The sequence below is a fragment of the Xenopus tropicalis genome, chromosome 10, assembly GCF_000004195.4.
Source record: "Xenopus tropicalis strain Nigerian chromosome 10, UCB_Xtro_10.0, whole genome shotgun sequence".
Lineage (NCBI taxonomy): Eukaryota > Metazoa > Chordata > Amphibia > Anura > Pipidae > Xenopus > Xenopus tropicalis.
In genome coordinates this window covers 13,432,278-13,453,377 of record NC_030686.2, presented here as the reverse complement: position 1 = coordinate 13,453,377, position 21,100 = coordinate 13,432,278, and the positions used below count along the sequence as shown (strand labels likewise).

Below are 21,100 nucleotides of genomic sequence, written 5' to 3'. Positions count from 1 at the left end.
GAATCTGTTCAAAGATTCGCGAATTTTTCGGCGAAGCGAAACGGCGAAAAATTCGCGAAACGGCGAAAATGTTGTGCGACAAAAAAAATTGTCGCCCGCGGCTATTGTTTCGTCTCCCGCGGCTATTGTTTTGTTGCGCGGCTATTATTTCGTCGCGCGCGGCTCTTGTTTCGTCGCCCGCGGCTCTTGTTTCGTCGCCCGCGGCTCTTGTTTCGTCGCGCGGCTCTTGTTTCGTCGCCCGCGGCTCTTGTTTCGTCGCGCGGCTCTTGTTTCGTCGCGCGGCTCTTGTTTCGTCGCCCGCGGCTATTATTTCGTCGCGCGCGGCTCTTGTTTCGTCGCCCGCGGCTCTTGTTTCGTCGCCCGCGGCTATTGTTTTGTCGCCCGCAGCTATTATTTTGTCGCACGCAGCTATTATTTTGTCGCACGGCTATTGTTTCGTCGCGCGCGGCTCTTGTTTCGTCGCCCGCGGCTATTATTTTGTCGTGCGCTATTGTTTTGTTGACAATTTTTGGACGTGCGGCGAATTTTTCCGCGTCAAAATTTTTCATCCGTTTCGCGAAACAATCCGCCAATGGCGAAACGCGGAAATTCACTATTCGTGAATGCCGAAATGCAGAAATTCGCTGCAAATCCACGCCTGGCGCAAAATTCTCTCATCACATTTATAAATTTCACACAGCGCATATTTTATTCGCAAATGTTGCTTTGTGCATGTTTTCCCCTAAACAGTTACATTTTGCAGAGCTGTGCCCGTCTTTCCTTTTTTGTGAAAACCTGCAAGATGCGCATTTAGCAAATGGCTCGCAAATGAGGTTTGCATGAGCACCGCCACTGTCTGTATTTGTTGTGCACAAATATAGCACCAATCTGTTTAGTGAATATTTTTTACACCACCAAAGTTGTGGCGTAATTTGGGTGCAGAATATGTGCATAAATATTTGCAATTAGCTGCACAAACTTTATAAATGAGCCCCAATGTGCTTTACTATATGTTGAGCTCAACAGGGCAAACAGGGAAACTGAACTAATAAATGAAGTTATAATGTATATAATCCCTGCATAATGGACTCCTGCTAATAAAACAGTTACAACAAAGGGTGAAAGGAGGATATTCTACTGGTAATCTAATTATATACCTCGCAAGGACCAAAAATGGAGTAACTTTAATGTCCCTTTTTGCCCTGTTTAGCTCAAGAAATAACACACAGGACAGGGTATGACAATTATACAACTACATTGAGCATATAACTAATGTCCATTACTTCTGTTTTGCACTATTATTAAACTGTTCTGTTAGGCTCTTTTGAAAGTTCTTTTTCTATACAGTAAAGTCACAGCTCAAGGATCAAAAATTCATGAAACTGAGGAAAAACTTGCAAAGCAGAGAAAATTTTTTGAATGACGGGTACCACAATTTTTAGTGTGCAGGTTTATTTACATGGCCACCCTTTTTTTGAACATGACTGCGACCATGAAGTCTTGAGACCTTTCCTCATTTCAAATTTTTTCTGTGAATCACTTATATAAGTGTCATAAAGGCCAGTTCTGCTCCAATGACATCATACAGGCAGCGCCAGATTTCTGAGCCAGTCCCCCCGAGGCCGCCCCCATTCTGTGCCCTCCTCCGTTGCGATAATGCCCCCCCCACGAGTGCACGCATGCACATTCGCACAGGCGCACATTTAAACTCTTATGGAACAGTGGGAAGAAGTCCCCATTGTTCCATATGGGAGTAAAATTTAGGTGTGGTGGGATGGCATTCCGCCCTAGGCCCAGGCCTCCGGGCCTGCATACAGGGGCTGAAAAGGAAGAGCTGGCTCTGTCACATGATTCATTTATGGAAATCAGTACACCTTGAGGAGAACTACTTACATGTACTGCTGTTTATAATTTTTGCTGATGTCTGGGCATCGGATCTTCTGTATAAGAATTCTAATCACGTTGAGAAATATTATAAAGTTGATCTGTTGGAGAACATAAAGAAATTCATGTTACATCACAGATAAATGCCTGAGATCAGAGAGTGGGGGTCATTTATAAAGTTCATGCAGTGCATATTTTTTTCAGAAATGGTTGTTTTGCACATGTTTTTCACTAAAGCTTAAATTTTGCACTGCTGTGGCCCTCTTTCCTTTTTTTGTGAACAAATGGCTCCCAAATAAGGTTGACGTTTGTGTGAGCATGACCACTGTGCGTGTTTTCACTTTGCAAATATAATTTTTGACGCCACCAAAGTTGTGGAGTAACTCTTTTCTAAGTATATGTTCTTTCAGCTGACCCCTGACCTTAATTGAAGGACTTTTCTTGGTTATTTGCCCTCCTCTATGATTTGGATAAGTGTAGAACAGATTGGCAGGTCTGTCCCTCCCTGAAATTTCCCTGGTGTCCTTCTTTGTCATTTTCTTTGTTTATAAAATATTCTGAAAAGTCAGATATTTGAGAGGAAAAGAAAGCAGGTGTTTGGGACACTCCACTAAAATCTGGCACCTAACACTTAACAGCCCTTAGATACAACGACTCTGTAGCACATCTACCAAAGAGCTACAAGCATCATTAGAGACCAAGCCACCAATTTATCCATCCACAAAGTGTCTACATTTAGCTACATTTAGTGCCATACTTGCCAATAGTCTACCACTTTCTGCTGACGGTAGCAAGGAAGATAGACAATGAGGCAGGTGAAAAGTGACCTCCATGTCTTTCTATAAAAAAAAATCACACTTTGGGTGGTATGGTCGAATATCTGGCTACCATATTACATAAAATCCAATCTTGAGCTTTACTTGACTACTGGTCCTTGTGTGGCCAGCTCAAAAAAGTTGACAATGTCTGTTCTCTATTTAGTAAAATGGGCACAACTTGTGCCTTTATGGCAAGGGACATCACACAGGGCATGAGCATTAACTTAGATGCCCCCCAATAGCCAGACCCCTGTTCCTTCCACCCACACCAGGCAATTGTGCCAGATCCCACTGCACCTTGAACCTCATGCAACAAATCAGGTCAAACCAGAAAATTAGAGAACAGTGATAGTATAGATAAATGACATTAGGTGGAAGCACTTTCTCTATGGCATTTTCAAGAGCATAAATATTCACCCATTTTTGCACTTAATGTTGTGCCTAGTGATTGTAACTGATCCATTATGGAAAAAAGGATTTTAATCTATTTTTTATTTAGTAACTTGTAAAAAGGAAGTACATCATCCATGGCTAACAGGTGTGTGGGAAGGGGTTTTGGTTTATAAATAAAAGAACCATTAATGAATCATTACAAATATTGCAAGCAGTATTGGAGTCTTGATTATCCACCAGTAAATGCTCTCATAATCATCCCAGCACCTGAGGAAAAGGAACAAAATATTTAAAAAAACTATTTCTATACATATAAATCATATTCTGCATGACTGATACCCAATCACTCAAAAGCCATAGCCTGCACTGTACAGTCATATGTGCATTCACGTCACAGAACCACATTCTGTATGCATGTTGCACCTCTCATTACATAGTTACTGTAAGTATATTCCATTTATCTGCTCATGGTCAAATTATTTGAGCACTTCAACCTTGTAGTACATCCACATACTCCCCATACTTTTTGTCATAAACATTTTCACCATCCCTCTATCACACCATCTCTCTCCCCCAGACACTGCTCCTTTGTATCCCCACTACCTGTCTCTCTTTATATATAACTCAGCACCTATAGTGGTTAATTAAGACTGCAAGTACAGTAAGCCAAGTGCTATTTCCATGTTTTTGCCCACAATGCAACATTCTACCCCCTTCATTCTTGTGTCACTGCACTTGCTAGCGGGACGTATGGTGCAATGTGTTGGTGACGTGTGCGCCCTTTTCTGCTAGCATAACTGTGCTACAGCAATGTTGGGAAGTGGGAACCAGAGAGCTACCATTTAGTTCAGAGGTGGTAGTAGCTCCAGGGTTCCCCTGCATCAATAGGTGCAACTGTACTTGATTTGGAACAGGAAGTTGGAAGGACTGATCGGCACAATTTTGTGGAAGTGTAATGAATGGAGTTCAATGCACAAGTGACCGTGATTGCGCTTGTGGTTGTGGATAAACCCTCATAACTCTTCGTTGTACTCCTCCTCTATTAAACTCCCTGCTGCTTTCCCCCATATCTATCCCATATATTCCTATCTACCCCCACTTGTAAAGCATTTAGAATCCCAACCGGTCTTGATCCATCAAACTTTCCTTTTCCTTCATTGTCATGAAACTCTATTTCATTCACACACTGTCTCCTAGCTATTCTTTTTCCTCTTACCCTGTATTGTCAAACTGAATTCTTGTTTTGATCCAAACTGAAATAGTAAGAGCAGGTGCACCTGCAATGAGATTAGTCAAATGGTTAGTCAACAACCCACCCCCCCCCACCCCCAACACACACAGATTTCTAAATTTGTACCAAATAGATTGATGTGAAGAGAAAATGGACACCAACATGTATTTACGTACATACAACATGATACATGATGGGGAGTCATTAATCAACATTTGAAGTTGAGTTTCTGCAGCAATTTTTTGCAAAACTTGAATATTCAAGAATGATTTATTGTAAGTGCAAGAAACTTGAAAATAAAAATTCAGCATCTAAAAGCAAAGTTCAAGCTATTTTTCAATTTGCATTTTTGAGATGAATTTGCAACAGGATCCGTATATTTCTACAATTATTTTGCTATTAATTAATAGATGCCATCAGGACATATTTTGCATTTAACGGAACAATACTGTTTATTTCGTTTTTTCACTAGGGATGATGTTCCGTGGCTTTCTACATAGAATGGCTTCAAACAAGCCCTATGGAAATGTGACCTCATACAACAACAACAACAACAAACATTTGTAAAGTGCTTTTCTCCCGTGGGACCCAAAGACATTACTGTCTATATAAGGGAATACTATGCCCTTGACTTTCAACGTACAATTTATAATTTTACAAAGCACTGGGAATATGTATGAGCTTGTTTTGAACTTACCCCATCCAATGACTATATACCACCAGAAGTATTTTCTCTGGTACGTAAAAGTGAGTGTGAGCAAAGTGTGTAGATACATCCCTTCCACCAGCAGCCAAGAAAAATTTGCAAGGACGGAGTATTGGAAAAACACTACAGCTGCCTTACAGCCCACCTATAACAAAAAAGTTAAAATGGTGATACAGAATCAACTGACCAAATTTACATTCAGGGCTCAGTTACAGTGTCGAACTGGGACCCCAGAGGACCACCAGAAAACCTTAGACCATAGGCCCACTCTCTTTTTCCTCCTTTCTTTACTCAACCTCTTTATTCTCCTAGTCTCTTTTATTTACATGCTAGCATCTATTCTTCCATCTATCTCTCCTCTTTGTTCCCATTCAGAAAAAGGGAATGACCATGAAACAGGCAAAATGGTGAGGAGCAGGAGGGCCCACTGACACCTGGGCCCACCGGGAGTTTTCCTGGTATCCTGGTGGGCCAGTCCAACACTGCTTAGTTAATATGTTTCTGACTTAGAACTAAAGTTCTCCAATAATAATTATGAGCCACAAAAAGCCAAGCTCTTACCGTTGACATGGTACAGTGGTCTACATCCTCATCGGCAAAGAGAACAGCATCTTTAATAAACACAGCAATTCCACGGAGAATGAATGAAACAAAGAGGTTGACGTGGATAAAGTTCCTGGGGCAGTGCAGTTTCCTGTAGAAAACAACACAAAGTCCTTGAAAGATGATCTCTCCGGCACTTATTTCTTAGTTTCGGCCAACTAAAGACCAAGGACTTCACTATGACAACCTCCTTGGCACTTTATAATAAAGGTCTGCTGCCCATCACTGGAAGCGATGTATAACACTGAGTGATTGTATTTTAAGTTGAAAATACTCTCTTTTTAATTCAATTAGATTTGGTAGGACTGATGTATTTTACAGGTTGGCAGACAAATGTCTATAAATACACTTTTCTCAAGCAATGGTACAGATTTCAGATAGAAACTTGGCTAAAGACAAATGCCTTTCACAATTCTTGTTAGAGGGCAAGCAACCTATAAATATTTTGTTGGCAAGGTAAAAGCTTTAATAACATTTATGAGCTTGTGATAGATCAATAACTTCAGATATGGAAAACAAGCCAAGCTGAAAAAATGAATGCTGGGTATAATATTTATCCCTAATAATAAACATTACATCACCATTTTGCTTTTAGCCGAAGTGCCCATATCATTCTTACACAGATGAGTTATTACAGGGATGGGACCTGTTATCCAGAATACTTGGGACCTAAGGTTTTCCGGATAAGGGATCTTTCCATAACGTAGTCTAAATATTGAATAAACTCAATAGGATTGATTTGCCCCAGTAAGGAGTAATTTTATCTTGGTTGTGATCAAGTACAGGTACTGTTTTATTATTACAGAGAAAAGGGAATCATTTAACCATGAAATAAACCCAATAGGGCTGTTCTGCCCCCAATAAGGGGTAATTATATCTTAGTTGGGATCAAGTACAGGTACTGTTTTATTATTACAGAGAAAAGGGAATCATTTAACCATGAAATAAACCCAATAGGGCTGTTCTGCCCCAATAAGGGGTAATTATATCTTAGTTGGGATCAAGTACAGGTACTGTTTTATTATTACAGAGAAAAGGGAATCATTTAACCATTAAATAAACCCAATAGGGCTGTTCTGCCCCCAATAAGGGGTAATTATATCTTAGTTGGGATCAAGTACAGGTACTGTTTTATTATTACAGAGAAAAGGGAATCATTTAACCATTAAATAAACCCAATAGGGCTGTTCTGCCCCAATAAGGGGTAATTATATCTTAGTTGGGATCAAGTACAGGTACTGTTTTATTATTACAGAGAAAAGGGAATCATTTAACCATTAAATAAACCCAATAGGGCTGTTCTGCCCCCAATAAGGGGTAATTATATCTTAGTTGTGATCAAGTACAGGTACTGTTTTATTATTACAGAGAAAAGGAAATCATTTTTAAAAATTAGAATTATTTGCTTGGAGTCTATAGGAGATGACCTTTCCGTAATTTGGAACTTTCTGGATAACGGGTTTATGGATAACAGGTCCCATACCTGTATACATATAAATTCTAGAGCATTTAAGCACAAGTTTGATCATTTTATGTAATATATCAAGTAGCCAAGGAAAACCCAGCGTAGTGTAGTAGTGTCTTTATGTATCAAAGCTCCTCACAACTAGACTTTCCTGGTCCATCCTATCAAACAACTGGAACAAACAAATATCAGAAGCAAAATATATTAACAAAAGTCTTCGAAAGCTGTTTTGGTTGATTTGTTTGTAGAAGACCCTTTTTAAAGGATAAAAATCATCAGTCCCTCTCTTTCTACTGCAACAGCTAGGCTGCTCATGCATGCTCTCATCCTATCCCGACTTGACTACTGTAACCTGCTACTGTAACCCAGCTCCCATCTTCCCCCCACAGTCTACTGTATATTAAATACTGCTGCCAGAATTCTCCATTTCTCATCCAGGAGAGTTTAGACCCTTCCCCTGCTAAAGTCCTTATCGTGGCTTCCTATTAAACACAGAATATCTTACAAGCTCCTTCTCTTAACCTTCAAAGCCCTCCATTCCTCTGCTCCTCACTACATCTTTTCTCTTGTGTCTCCGAACGTTCCTGGCCAATAGGGATGTAGCGAACCTAAAAAAAAAGTTCGCAAACGCGTTCGCGAACTTACGCCAAAAAGCGCAAATATTCGTGAACTTTGCGAACCCCATAGACTTCAATGGGAAGGCAAACTTTAAAACCTAGAAAAGTCATTTCTGGCCAGAAAACTGATTTTAAAGTTGTTTAAAGGGTGCCACGACCTGGACAGGGGCATGCAGGAGGGGGATCAAGGGCAAAAATTTCTCTGAAAAATACTTTGTTGACACAGCGTTGCGTAAAATCGCAAAGGCAGCTGGCAGACCTAGCGGAAATACGTGGCGGTTTTTGCTATTTCGCGCTATTACCACCATGGAAAATGGATTTGCTGAAAAACGCCATGTGTGGCTTGCGCTGCGTTTTTAGGCCGATAAAAAACGCAGCGGAAAAACGCCACGCGAACCCAAATTGCGAACATACGCGAAAAGTTCACGAACTTGCGCGTTCGCGAACACCCGATGTTCGCGCGAATTAGTTCGCCGGCTAACAGTTAGCTACATCTCTACTGGCCGACTCCTTCGTTCCTCACAAAGCAACCGTTTGGTTGCACCCCCCACTACTACTGCTGTTTCCCGCCTTAAACCTTTCTGCCTTGCTGCCCCTCACATTGGGAATGCCCTCCCTGATTTCCTCCGGAGAGAATCCTCCCTCAGTCTTTTCAAAACTAAACTTAAAGACTCCCTTTTGGAGCACTCACCCAGCACCTGATCTGGGAACTGTCACTTATATTGTAGTGTAACCCACTGTGACCTACAGCACTTATATTTGCCTATTTGTGTCCGTAAGTTACCCTCCCATATAGATTGTAAGCTCTACGGGGCGGGGACCTCCATCCTCTTGTGTCCTCGACTCTTAACTTATTGCAGCTGTACCTTGTATTTATTTGTATTTATTGTTGTACTGTGTATTGTGGTATGGTGACAAAAAGGTCCCCGGTTTCCTGGGGAAAAGTGATTGACAACAGGTATGTTGGGCCACGGATTCTCAGACATTTTTACTGAGGTGAGACCAGCAGTGTTTTGGGGCATAGAAACACTTTGTTTCTCTGCAGTTTTTTAAATTGTTGATCCGGGGCTGGTCTTACGGGGAATCCGCAAGAGCAGGGTGGGTGGATTCCCAAATCCATAGGCCAGGTTTTCAGGAGGCCCTAGGCCTATTTGTAGTACACCTGAAGCTGTGCAGGGGGCTGATGAGCCTGTGTGTGTGAGAGAGAGACACGCTGCTGGATTTGCTCAGCTTCAGGAGAAAGAGAAGCATTTATTTTTGTGTTAGCCAGGAGGCTTGATATTTCTGTTCCAATTCTTGTTTTATACCCCCTGCGAGGGGAAACTTCTGCAGCCGCTGAAAAATAAACGCGGGCAGGATGCCCTTACACCGGTCTTGGTGTGTGAAGTTGCCTCATTTGCAGCCTACCAGCGAGTGAACCCCCACAATTGGTGTTTCGGATGCGGGCAACGATTGCCACACGCGGGAGTCGCCTGACCACAGTAAGTCTCCTGTGGGAATTGTGTGGACTGTATATCGTATAAGTGATATTTAAAGGGACACTGCACATAAAAGCTATAATATGGAGGATGTCCTCAAGGCCTTGCTGCAATCCACGGTTGCCTTACAAAGGGCCCACCAGGAGAGCACGGCTACCTTACAAAGGGCCCACCAGGAGAGCACGGCTACCTTACAAAGGGCCCACCAGGAGAGCCTGGTGCTACAGCAGCAGTCTAATGCCAACCAGCAGGAGGCAAATCATTTGTTGGAAGCCCAGATTACAGCCCTGGCACAGGCTGCAGAGAAAGACCGGCAGTTGCAAGTTGAGCTGGTAAAACAGCTGACAGCCAAGGTCTCTGGGGATGCTGCTGTGGCCCCGGGAGTGCATCGCTCCATCCCAGGCAGCAACCTCCTGCAGAGAATGACTGGGCAAGATGATGTGGAGGCTTTCCTCTGTACTTTTGAGAGGACAGCAGAGCAGCAAGCCTGGTCGAAGGAGCAGTGGGCGATGATTGTTGCACCACTACTAGTGGGGGATGCCCAGAAAGCTTTTTATGATCTGTCCTCCGAGGACGCCAAGGACTATGACAAGCTGAAGGCTGAAATCCTGCGGAGACTGGGGGTAACCACCTCTGTGAGGGCCCAGCGGGTCCACAGTTGGGACTTTAAGGTTAAGGGGTCACCGCGTTCCCAGATGTATGATCTCATTAACCTAGTGAAACGTTGGCTGCAGCCAGACTTGCTTTCCGGACCTCAGGTAGTGGAAAGGGTCACAATGGACCGATACCTGAGAGCCCTTCCCACAGAATTACGGCGGTGGGTGAGCCAGTCTGACCCAAATACAGCAGACCAGTTGGTGGAACTGGTGGAGCGATACCTCGCTGCTGAGGACTTCACTACCCGGGCGGTGTCCACCCCGAAGAGGCTGTCTGCAGTTGTCCTACCCAAGAAGTCGGCTACAGTGGAGAAGCCCAGCACAGAGGACCCCGGGAACCCAGGTTCAGAGTCAACAAGAGGAAGATCTCGCGTAGACAGCCCACGCCAGACCCGCAGAGCTCCCCAGTGCTGGAGGTGCCGAGAGTGGGGACATATTGCCCCCAACTGCCCAGCTGATCCAGAACCCATGGAGTGTGGAACAGAGAGGAAGTTGTCTCTGTTCGCTCGACCAGGTCTTGTTGCAGATCCTGAGGTACCTACTTGTGTCGTCCAGATTGGTAAGCGCACTGTGAATGCACTGTTAGACACAGGTAGCTTAGTCACACTGGTAAACACACAGCTCCTGAAAGACTGTCCTTTAACCCAGCGTCAAGTGGGAGTGGTGTGTGTACACGGGGACTGTAAGAAATACCCTACGGCCCTAGTGACTTTTGTGACCCCCGCAGGGACTGTGTGCCATGAAGTGGCAGTGTCTCCCATACTCCTGCACAGTGTAATTTTGGGCAGAGACTTCCCCTTATTTCGAGAACTGTGCCAGGAACAGGTTCCGGAGACTGAGCATGGGGAGGGGAGACTCCACCCAATTGAACTGGATCCTTCTACAGGGACTGTTAATGACAGTACAATGTCTGGGGGAGAGAAAGTGGGACCACTCGTCTCAGATGTTATTGTAAATGGTACTGATGAGGGGTCAGAAGAAAATGAGTTGTTTCCCTTAGCTGTATTAGTTGGCGAATCTGAAGCAACTGCGGAGACTGTTGAGGAACCTAGCATGCCTGAGCTAGAGGTCTCCCGCGATAACTTTGGAACCGCCCAGCTAAGGGACCCAACCCTTACTAAAGCTTGGGAAAATGTCACCATTAATAATGAGAACACAGAAAATCCTGGTGTAGATTGTGTATTTCCTCACCTTGTTGTACAAAATGACTTGCTTTACTATGTGGATAAGATTCGAGGGGAGATTGTGGAACAGCTAGTGGTTCCCCAGCCATATAGGAGAACGGTTCTCAATCTGGCCCATTCTCATCCACTAGGTGGCCACCTAGCATATGAGAAAACCAAAGACCGAGTGTTACAGCGGTTCTTTTGGCCGGGGGTACATGCAGATATAAAGAGCCATTGTGAATCCTGCCCAGAGTGTCAGAAATCTGCTCCAATGCCCCATTTTCGCAGCCCGTTAGTCCCATTGCCAGTAATTGAAATTCCATTTGAGCGTATTGCAATGGACTTGGTAGGGCCACTAATAAAATCTGCTAGGGGGCATCAGTACATTTTGGTAGTCATGGACTATGCCACTCGGTATCCAGAGGCTGTTCCCTTAAGGAACACCTCCTCAAAAACCATTGCCCGAGAGCTGTTCCACATGTTCACCCGTATGGGAATTCCAAAAGAGATACTTACAGATCAGGGGACTCCCTTCATGTCTAGAGTAATGAAGGAATTGTGCAAGTTTCTCCAAATCAAACAGTTACGCACATCTGTTTATCATCCACAAACTGACGGGTTGGTAGAAAGGTTCAACAAGACCCTCAAGGGGATGTTAAAAAAAGTGGTTGATAAAGATGGGAGGAATTGGGATTGTTTACTTCCCTATCTTATGTTTGCCATTAGAGAAGTCCCACAGGCCTCTACGGGGTTTTCCCCCTTCGAGTTGTTATATGGGCGCCACCCACGAGGGCTGTTGGACGTGGCAAAGGAGACATGGGAATCTGAATCCACCCCATACAAAAGTGTGGTAGAGCATATTGCAGACATGCAAGACCGTCTTGCTATGGTCATGCCCTTGTGAGAGAGCATATGCTTCAGGCCCAGGAAGCTCAAAGCCGAATATATAATAGATCGGCCCGTGTCCGAACTTTCCAGCCTGGGGACAGGGTGTTAGTCTTGGTTCCTACAGTAGAAAGTAAGTTCCTGGCCAAATGGCAGGGCCCTTACGAGATTATAGAGCGCATAGGGGAAGTTAATTATAAGGTGTCCCAACCAGACAGGCGTAAGAAGGAGCAGCTCTATCATGTGAACCTAATTAAGCCCTGGAAAGATAGGGAAGCCCTGTCAGCCTATTCTACAGCTGTAGAGGTAGAAATCCCTCATGTGCCTGAGGTAAAAGTGGCTGAGACCCTCACTAACAGTCAGAAGCAGGAAATGAGAGAATTCCTGATCAGGAATAGACAAATATTCTCAGACCAGCCTGGGCTTACTGAGATGATAAAACATGACATTATAACTGGACCTGGGGTTAAAGTCAATGTCAGACCTTATAGGATACCCGAGGCCCGACGCCAGGCAGTTGCAGGGGAGATTAAAAGGATGTTGGAGCTGGACGTAATTGAGGAGTCCCATAGTGAATGGTCCAGCCCCATTGTCCTTGTCCCAAAACCGGATGGTAGCATTCGATTTTGCAATGACTTCAGAAAGTTAAATGAGGTCAGCAAGTTTGATGCATATCCTATGCCCCGGGTAGATGAATTGATTGAAAGGCTAGGACAGGCCCGATACATCACCACTCTAGATCTTACCAAGGGGTATTGGCAGGTACCCCTCACCGAAGGGGCGAAAGAGAAGACGGCCTTTTCCACTCCTGAGGGCAGTGGCAATATAAACGCTTACCGTTTGGCTTACATGGGGCCCCAGCTACGTTTCAGAGAATGATGGATCGCATTCTCAAACCACACAGAGGGTATGCTTCAGCCTACCTGGACGATGTGGTTATCTTTAGCCCGGACTGGGAAAGTCATTTGCCTCGGGTACAAGCGGTCCTTGACTCTATCTGGAAGGCTGGTCTGACAGCAAACCCCAAAAAGTGTGCCATGGGGTTAGAAGAGGCCCGCTATTTGGGGTATGTTATTGGAAGAGGGGTAGTCAAGCCCCAGGTGTCCAAAATTGAGGGAATTCAGCAGTGGCCCCGGCCCAATTCCAAGAAGCAAGTGAGGGCTTTTCTTGGGATAGTGGGGTATTACAGGAGATTTGTCCCCAATTTTGCCTCCCTAGCGTCCCCACTTACTGACCTCACAAAAGGGAGTAAAACTGGAGCAGTTACATGGACCCCAGAGGCAGAGGAAGCCTTTCTAAACCTGAAGGCATCCTTGTGCAGATACCCAGTGCTAATAGCTCCTAATTTCAAAAAAGAGTTCCTTGTACAGACTGATGCCTCTGAGGTTGGGTTAGGGGCTGTTCTGTCACAAGTGGTGAATGGGGAAGAACACCCGGTAGCATACCTAAGTAGGAAACTAACCCCCGCTGAATGCAGGTATGCCATTGTTGAGAGGGAGTGTCTGGCCATCAAGTGGGCATTGGAGAGCCTGAGATATTATCTCTTAGGGAGGCAGTTCAAACTTATCACCGACCATGCCCCACTTAAATGGATGGCCCAAAATAGGGAAAAGAATGCCAGGGTCACCAGGTGGTTCTTATCTCTTCAGAATTTTAAGTTCTCAGTGGAACATAGACCTGGAAAGTTGCAAGGTAATGCAGATGCTCTCTCCAGGGTATATTCATTGATGGCATGCTGTGCTCAGCCCCACGGGCTTGAGCAGAGGGGGGGGATATGTGGTATGGTGACAAAAAGGTCCCCGGTTTCCTGGGGAAAAGTGATTGACAACAGGTATGTTGGGCCACGGATTCTCAGACATTTTTACTGAGGTGAGACCAGCAGTGTTTTGGGGCATAGAAACACTTTGTTTCTCTGCAGTTTTTTAAATTGTTGATCCGGGGCTGGTCTTACGGGGAATCCGCAAGAGCAGGGTGGGTGGATTCCCAAATCCATAGGCCAGGTTTTCAGGAGGCCCTAGGCCTATTTGTAGTACACCTGAAGCTGTGCAGGGGGCTGATGAGCCTGTGTGTGTGAGAGAGAGACACGCTGCTGGATTTGCTCAGCTTCAGGAGAAAGAGAAGCATTTATTTTTGTGTTAGCCAGGAGGCTTGATATTTCTGTTCCAATTCTTGTTTTATACCCCCTGCGAGGGGAAACTTCTGCAGCCGCTGAAAAATAAACGCGGGCAGGATGCCCTTACACCGGTCTTGGTGTGTGAAGTTGCCTCATTTGCAGCCTACCAGCGAGTGAACCCCCACAGTATGTATCTATTATTATCTTAATAACCCCCTGTTTGTATTAATGTATTCTACTGTACAGCGCTGCGTACATAAGTAGCACTTTATAAATAAAGATATACATACATACCCTAAGAAGACCAATATAGAAAACAGGGTTTTCAGACTTAGAATGAACCACAAAAATTCAAGACTAACAAATCACATGTTTTATAAAATGAATTAGAGTGAAGAGATTGCTCTTTTCCCAAGCTGAGCAGGATAGGTTTCTGCCTGAAAGTATATTATATATTATAATTGTGAAAGCAACCGTGGCGACTGGGAGAATACATTGACCTTATATGAAATATTTATAGTTCTTTATGCAGTTTTCATCCGAAAAAAAAAGAAAATTCAATGCCCATTAAAAAAAAAGTTATTATAGTTTGTTTTATTGGATTTCTTAAGGACACTTTACTGGGACAGAAGAGCGGTGGAGGAGGAAGGAGTAGATCAGAAATAATGAGATTGAAGGACATGGGGCTTCAAAATAGACATAATAGACTGAAGTGAACAAAAAAGAACACTGAAGTGACACGAAAAATGATATTCTATGACTTTTTACAATTGGTATTGATTTGTTTTGCCTCTGTCTATATATTTGAGATTGGTGACATTGCATCCAGAAATCTAATTCCAAGGCAATACTGTTGCCTCTTATCTTTCAGTTATGGTCCTCTCCTATTTATGTTGCATTTGGCCCTTCAAATACCACCTGGTCAGGACAATTGGTTCATATTGCCACAAACAATGTGTTTTAAAGGTCATTTATGACCTGATTTCCATTCTGATTTTATTCAATTTGATTGGATTTTGTACAGTATAACTAAAACACTCTGAATGGTGATCCCACATTTTATTTGAAATTGAAAGATTTAGCCAATTTTATCAGGGCGGTTTTGCTACTCTAAATGGAGTGGGGTAGCAGGATACTTAGAATGGTGAGTGTGGAGTTTGGAAGCGGCTAGGGAAGGGAAATGGGTAGAATAAAATAATGAGGAAATACAAGAAATGAAAGAACAGTTAACAGAGCAGAATGGAAGGGAGAGGAGCAGAAAAAGAGTGAAGGAAATGAATGTAGAACTGGGTAAAGGAGAGCTAAAGCCTAACTAAAGACGTAGGCTAGAAATGTTGCAGATAATGTTTTGTGCTTCTGTACCAGCCCAAGGGAACCACAGCCATTTAGCAGGGAAGATCTGTGCCCCTAAATATGCCCCAGGAGCCCCCCATCTTCTTTTCTGCTGATTCCCTGCACATACTCTGTGCTGCTGGCACTTACCTGAGCTTAGGGACCCACTCACAATATACTGTATATATATATATAATATAAATGTCACAATACAAGGCTGATTAGTAATTAACACTGATGACTACTGCATGGCAGCTCTGAAACCAGTGCTATTAGCATCAGACTTTAATTATTAGGATCAGTTTGTATGACAGACGACCCCTAAGCTCAGCTTCTCAACAGCTGCTCAGAGCGCACTGAGCATGTGAGTGTCGCAGACACTTCTAACAGAAGTATGTCCCAGTATGGTCACACCCTGTGACAACATTAAAGGAGGACTATACCCCCGGCCACAAAAAGCCCCCTTAATTATCATTGCCTAGACCCCCCCCCATCTCTCCCTTATTGCATAGTTTTTACATTTACAAACTGTCTCTATCGCTAACCACTAGCTAAAAATGCACAGCCGACATCTTCTTACCGACTGAAGACTCTTTGGGTCTCTCTACCGATATGAACCTGCTTGCGCAGTTGTGAGTAGCAGGAAATCCACTTGTGCAAGCAGGTAAGGTGTCGGCGGTGAGACCCAAAGAGTCTTCAGTCGGTAAGAAGATGTTGGCGAGGTACGCTGCTGCGCTTCTCTGCATTTTTAGCTAGTAGTGATGAGTGAATTTGTTCCATTTCGCTTCGGCGAAAAATTCACAAATCTTTCAAAAGATCTGCGAAACGGCGAAAATGACTAGCCGTGGCTATTATTTCGTCGCGTGGTTATTATTTTGTCGCCCGCGGCTATTATTTTGTCGCCCGCGGCTATTATTTTTTCGCAAGTGGCTATTATTCCGTTGCGCGGCTATTCTTTTGATGCCCGCGACTATTCTTTTTTGACATCTGCGACAATTTTTGGACGTGCGGCAAAATTTTACGTGGCAAATTTTTTCATCCGTTTCGCGAAAAAATCCGCCAATGGCAAAACGTGGAAATTCGCCGCGAATCCATGCCTGGCGAAACATTTCGCCCATCACTAGCGATAAGGGATAACTTAAAAACAATGCAATAAGGTGAGGGGGGTCTAGGCAATGATAGTTAAGGGGGATTTAGGGGCCCGGGGGGGTAGAGTTCTCCTTTAAAGGACTGGATTATTAGTACTATAGAGATGTTGGACCTTTAGGCTGATTCAATAAGTTATCTGTTTCTATTAATAAACATACTAGGGTTGACTCACTAAAGTGTGATAACACTTATCGCATTTTTTTGCGTTAAAGTTGACGTGCAAAAAGCACCATTCGTGAAAGTATTATCGCATGCATTAAGTCACATATCGCGGGTGTTAAATAGCGCGCAACCACATTGCGTTAATTCTCGCGCAGAGATAATACTAACGCATGATTCACAAACAGACGCGCTAAATATCGCATTAGTCTGTGCGAAAATTAACACCTACTTGAGGCAGGCGGTAATTATAGAAAAGTACAGTTAATGAGCTTTTGGCAACACAATATGGACTTTGCAGTGGGATTTATTCAATATGTGTTGGCCCTAGAGTGATGCAGCCGCCAGTTTGCAGGGAAATGGGCATTTTCAAAAAGAGTAGTTTGCTGTGTATGGCTAATATGGCGTGCGCACGAAAAGTAGCGCACGTGCGTTAATTAGCACACGCGACAAGTAGCTCGCTACGTTAATTAGCGCGCATTGCTTCAAATATCACACGAAAATAGTCTTCACAACCTAAATAACGCAAACAGCATCGCATCTAAATTAACACAAGTACCCTTTTAGTGAATCGTGCGTTAAGATGTGAAAAATTAGACGGGATAACATTTTTAACGCATGCTATCAATAGCGCTCGTTTTAACGCACTTTAGTGAAACGGCCCCACTGTCTGAGTTTCATGTAAAGGATGAAGCTTATTTTTATTTCATACAACCAAGTGCGCCTTGTAGGCTGCTGTCAGAAGATGAGAGGGGATTTGGGGGAGAACAGAGCAGGTATTTGCTTGTGTGCACACCATATATTCCTAGTTAGAAATCCCTTGCCAAGGGGTCTTTAGGAAAACATTGTTATATTAGATCAGGGATCCCCAACCTTTTTTACCCGTGAGCAACATTCAAATGTAAAAAGAGTTGGGGAGCAACACAAGCATGAAAACGGTACCTGGAGGTGCCATATAAGGGCTATGATTGGCTATTTGGTAGCCCCTATGTATACTGGCAGCCTATAGAAGACTCTGTTTGGCTTTACACTGGGTTTTATGCAACCAAAACGTGCCTCCAAGCCAAGTATTCAAAAAATAAGGGCCTGCTTTGAGGCCACTGGGAGCAACATCCAAGGGGTTGGGGAGCAACATGTTGCTCACGAGCTACTGGTTCTTGATCACTGTATTAGATAAATAGTACATATTCCAAATGATCTTAAAGTAAGTCAGCAGAATATTCTGGCTGCAAAAATCCTATTAAAATGATATATTATTTATAATTTGGAGTTCAAATTTGCCCCCCACTGTGCTACCCACAACTTTCCATGGCCTTTTTTACTCTGCACTAACTTAACTCAGGATGTTGTTGATTTTCTCAAGAGGAAAATCTTTTTTTCCCAGCTGCTAAACCTGTCTCATTACTCTATAATCATCTCATTGTGCAATAATATATCATTTATTCAATAGAGCAGAAAGGGTCGGATTTAAATAAGCTTTTCGGTTATATTGATGACTATCATTTACTTTTGTTCCACGTGCATACATCGTCAATAAATTAGTTGCAGGATGCCTTGAAATGTACATGTTTTGTTTATTCTGAAAAATTTTTAATTAATTAGATAGAAATCTCCTGGATTTTCTTGTTTAGAAATTATAAACAATTTTCCGTGAGCGGCAGTCAGTAATGAGCTTGGCTGCCATTTGGCGGTGTGTTTAGAGCGATAAAATAATAATAAGCGATAATGTTTTCTCTGTTCAAAAACTCTACCCAGCCATGACTCCTAACCCGAAACACTGGCTTAATTGTTACTGTGCCATATATAAAGGGTAAGTCAGGTACAAATAAATTAATATTGCTAGAATGCATTTTATTCCTGCTTTATCCTCTGTGTAAATGTTGCATACAATCTATTTCGGGGAAGAATTGAATTATAAATTATATTTTCCAGTCTGATTTAGAGAATTTTTGCCACTTGAAACTTTCAAAATATTCTGTCTTTCATTCATTTTGAAACCCTATTTTGATATTTTAGGGTGAAGACACACTGGGCTACTAGTAGCAGCTACTTTTTCAATGCTACTAAACTCCAGCTTAGGGGGAGATTTACTAATCCACAAATGGTCCGATGGCGTCTGAATGCGTTTTTTCTTAATGATCGGCATTTTTGCGACTTTTTCATCGCCGTCGCGATGTCCCACGATTTTTCCGTTGCCGTCGCAGCTTCTTTGTATATTTTCCGAGACTTTTTCATCTCCGTCGCGAAAAAACCTGATTGGTCTTTCCACGGTTTACTATCACTCAATATGAAAAAATCCCGACTGCGACGAAAGAGTTGCGCAAAATACCATAAAGTCGCGACAAATACGAAAAATCGCGATGGCGACTAAAAAGTCGCAAAATTTTCGTTTCCAATGCAATTTTTTCCCTTTCGGGATTCGGATTCGTGGGTTAGTAAATCTCCCCCTAAGAATAGCCTCTGCTAAAACACACATAGAGACAATTATCAGTAAATGATCAGCATTGTCTATTTTAGTAGCCACGACAAGTAGCTGCTACTAGTAGCTCTGTGTGTCTTCACCCTTAAGCTGGCCATACACGGGCAGATCCGCTCACTTGGCGGTGTCGCCAAGCGAGCGGATCTTCACCCAATATCCCCACCTACGGGTGGCGATATCGGGGAGGCATGTAGGTGAATTCGATCGTTTGGCCCTGGGGCCAAACGATCGAATTCTGCATGCGGCAATGGGGCAGTCGGTTCGGGGACCGCATCAACGAGCCGATGCGGTCCCCGATCCGACGGGATTTTCTAACCTGGCCAATCGATATCTGGCCAATTTCAGGCTAGATATCGGTCGGCCAGGCCCCTCATTTCTGCCCCTACACGGGCCGATAAGCTGCCGAGTCGGTCAAAGGGACCAATATTGGCAGCTTCTATCGGCCCGTGAATGGGGACTTTTAGGGGTGATTTAATATTTATTTGATGTTTAATCTCTCCCAGAAGAGCAAACAAGTAATATCTGTACTCCTGAATCCAGTTGGCTCTACCACTCAAAGATTATTATTATTATAAACAGAACAAGGCAACTTCCCTTGACATAAATAATTGTCGAATGGAAACAGTCAGACAATATTCAAAGCTAATCCTTTTGACTATTTTATTCTGCAAGGCCATTAGAATTATGCAGTTAAATATAAGGACATGTATTTAATCATAAAGAATTAACTCAATCTGCCCTGATACCAGTTACATTTATTGAGAGAGTTGAAATGGCTGTACATATAGAGGTATTATGTGATGTGTCAGACATTTCTTCATCATTCTAATAATAGGTATGTACCTCGGTATTAGGGTATCTAGGGGTTTTTGTTGATAACAAGTTGTCTAATGCCAGGCAGTGTCATTCTGTGGCTACTAAAGCAAATAAAGTGCTGTCTTGTATAAAAAAGGGCATTGACTCAAGGGATGAAAACATAATTTTGCCCCTTTATAGGTCCCTGGTAAGGCCTCACCTTGAGTATGGGGGGCAGTTTTGGGCTCCAGTCCTTAAGAAGGATATTAATGAGCTGGAGAGAGTGCAGAGACGTGCAACTAAACTGGTAAAGGGGATGGAAGGGTTAAACTATGAGGTTAGACTGTCAGGGTTGGGGTTGTTTTCTCTGGAAAAGAGGCGCTTGCGAGGGGACATGATTACTCTGTACAAGTACATTAGAGGGGATTATAGGCAGATGGGGGATGTTCTTTTTTCCCATAAAAACAATCAGCGCACCAGAGGCCCCCCCTTTAGATTAGAGGAATGGAGCTTCCATTTGAAGCAGCGTAGGGGGTTCCTCACGGTGAGGGCAGTGAGGTTGGGGAATGCCCTTCCTAGAGATGGGGTAATGGCAGATTCTGTTAATGCCTTTAAGAGGGGCCTGGATGAGTTCTTGAACAAGCAGAATATCCAAGGCTATTGTGATACTAATATCTACAGTTAGTATTAGTGGTTGTATATATAGTTTATGTATGTGAGTGTATAGATTGGTAGGTGTGGGTTGTGTGTACTGGGTTTACTTGGATGGGTTGAACTTGATGGACTCTGGTCTTTTTTCAACCCTATGTAACTATGTAACTATGTAACTATGTAAATGCATCTTTGCTCTCCTGTGTTAAATTGTACAATTTTAAAGCTTATAAAATTCAACAACTGTGCTGTATTCACCTACTCTAATCTATTAAAACGTGTAAGCGCCAAGCTGGTAAGTTTACCGTCCTGCATGAAGGTTCCCACGGCGCCAAGGACACATAACGACTATTTTTAAGTGTCTTTGTACTACTCAGAAAACCTATTCCATTTATAACTTGTTTGATATTCCATAATGCCATGTGACTTGTATGAAGTTACAGAAGTCAATGTTAATTTGTAAAGGGCGGCACTTTCCTTCAGCAGTGTAAAGCATTCTTTGAATGTTTCGCTGGTGGTTATGGAAATCCAAAAATAGAGG

General features: G+C 43.2%; 1 protein-coding gene across 1 annotated transcript in view; it reads right to left on the bottom strand.

Annotated features, from left to right (window-relative positions):
- The window catches only part of LOC100492996 (vasoactive intestinal polypeptide receptor), a 109,929-nt gene that overhangs the window by 25,472 nt on the left and 63,357 nt on the right, over window positions 1-21,100 (bottom strand). Inside the window, exons 6-10 of the mRNA XM_002935705.5 lie at window positions 5,573-5,705; window positions 5,003-5,156; window positions 4,291-4,351; window positions 3,275-3,341; window positions 1,873-1,964 (exon numbers count right to left, since the gene is read on the bottom strand). Coding sequence (XP_002935751.2) covers window positions 1,873-1,964; window positions 3,275-3,341; window positions 4,291-4,351; window positions 5,003-5,156; window positions 5,573-5,705 — 507 coding nt within the window. The remainder of the gene's footprint in view (window positions 1-1,872; window positions 1,965-3,274; window positions 3,342-4,290; window positions 4,352-5,002; window positions 5,157-5,572; window positions 5,706-21,100) is intronic.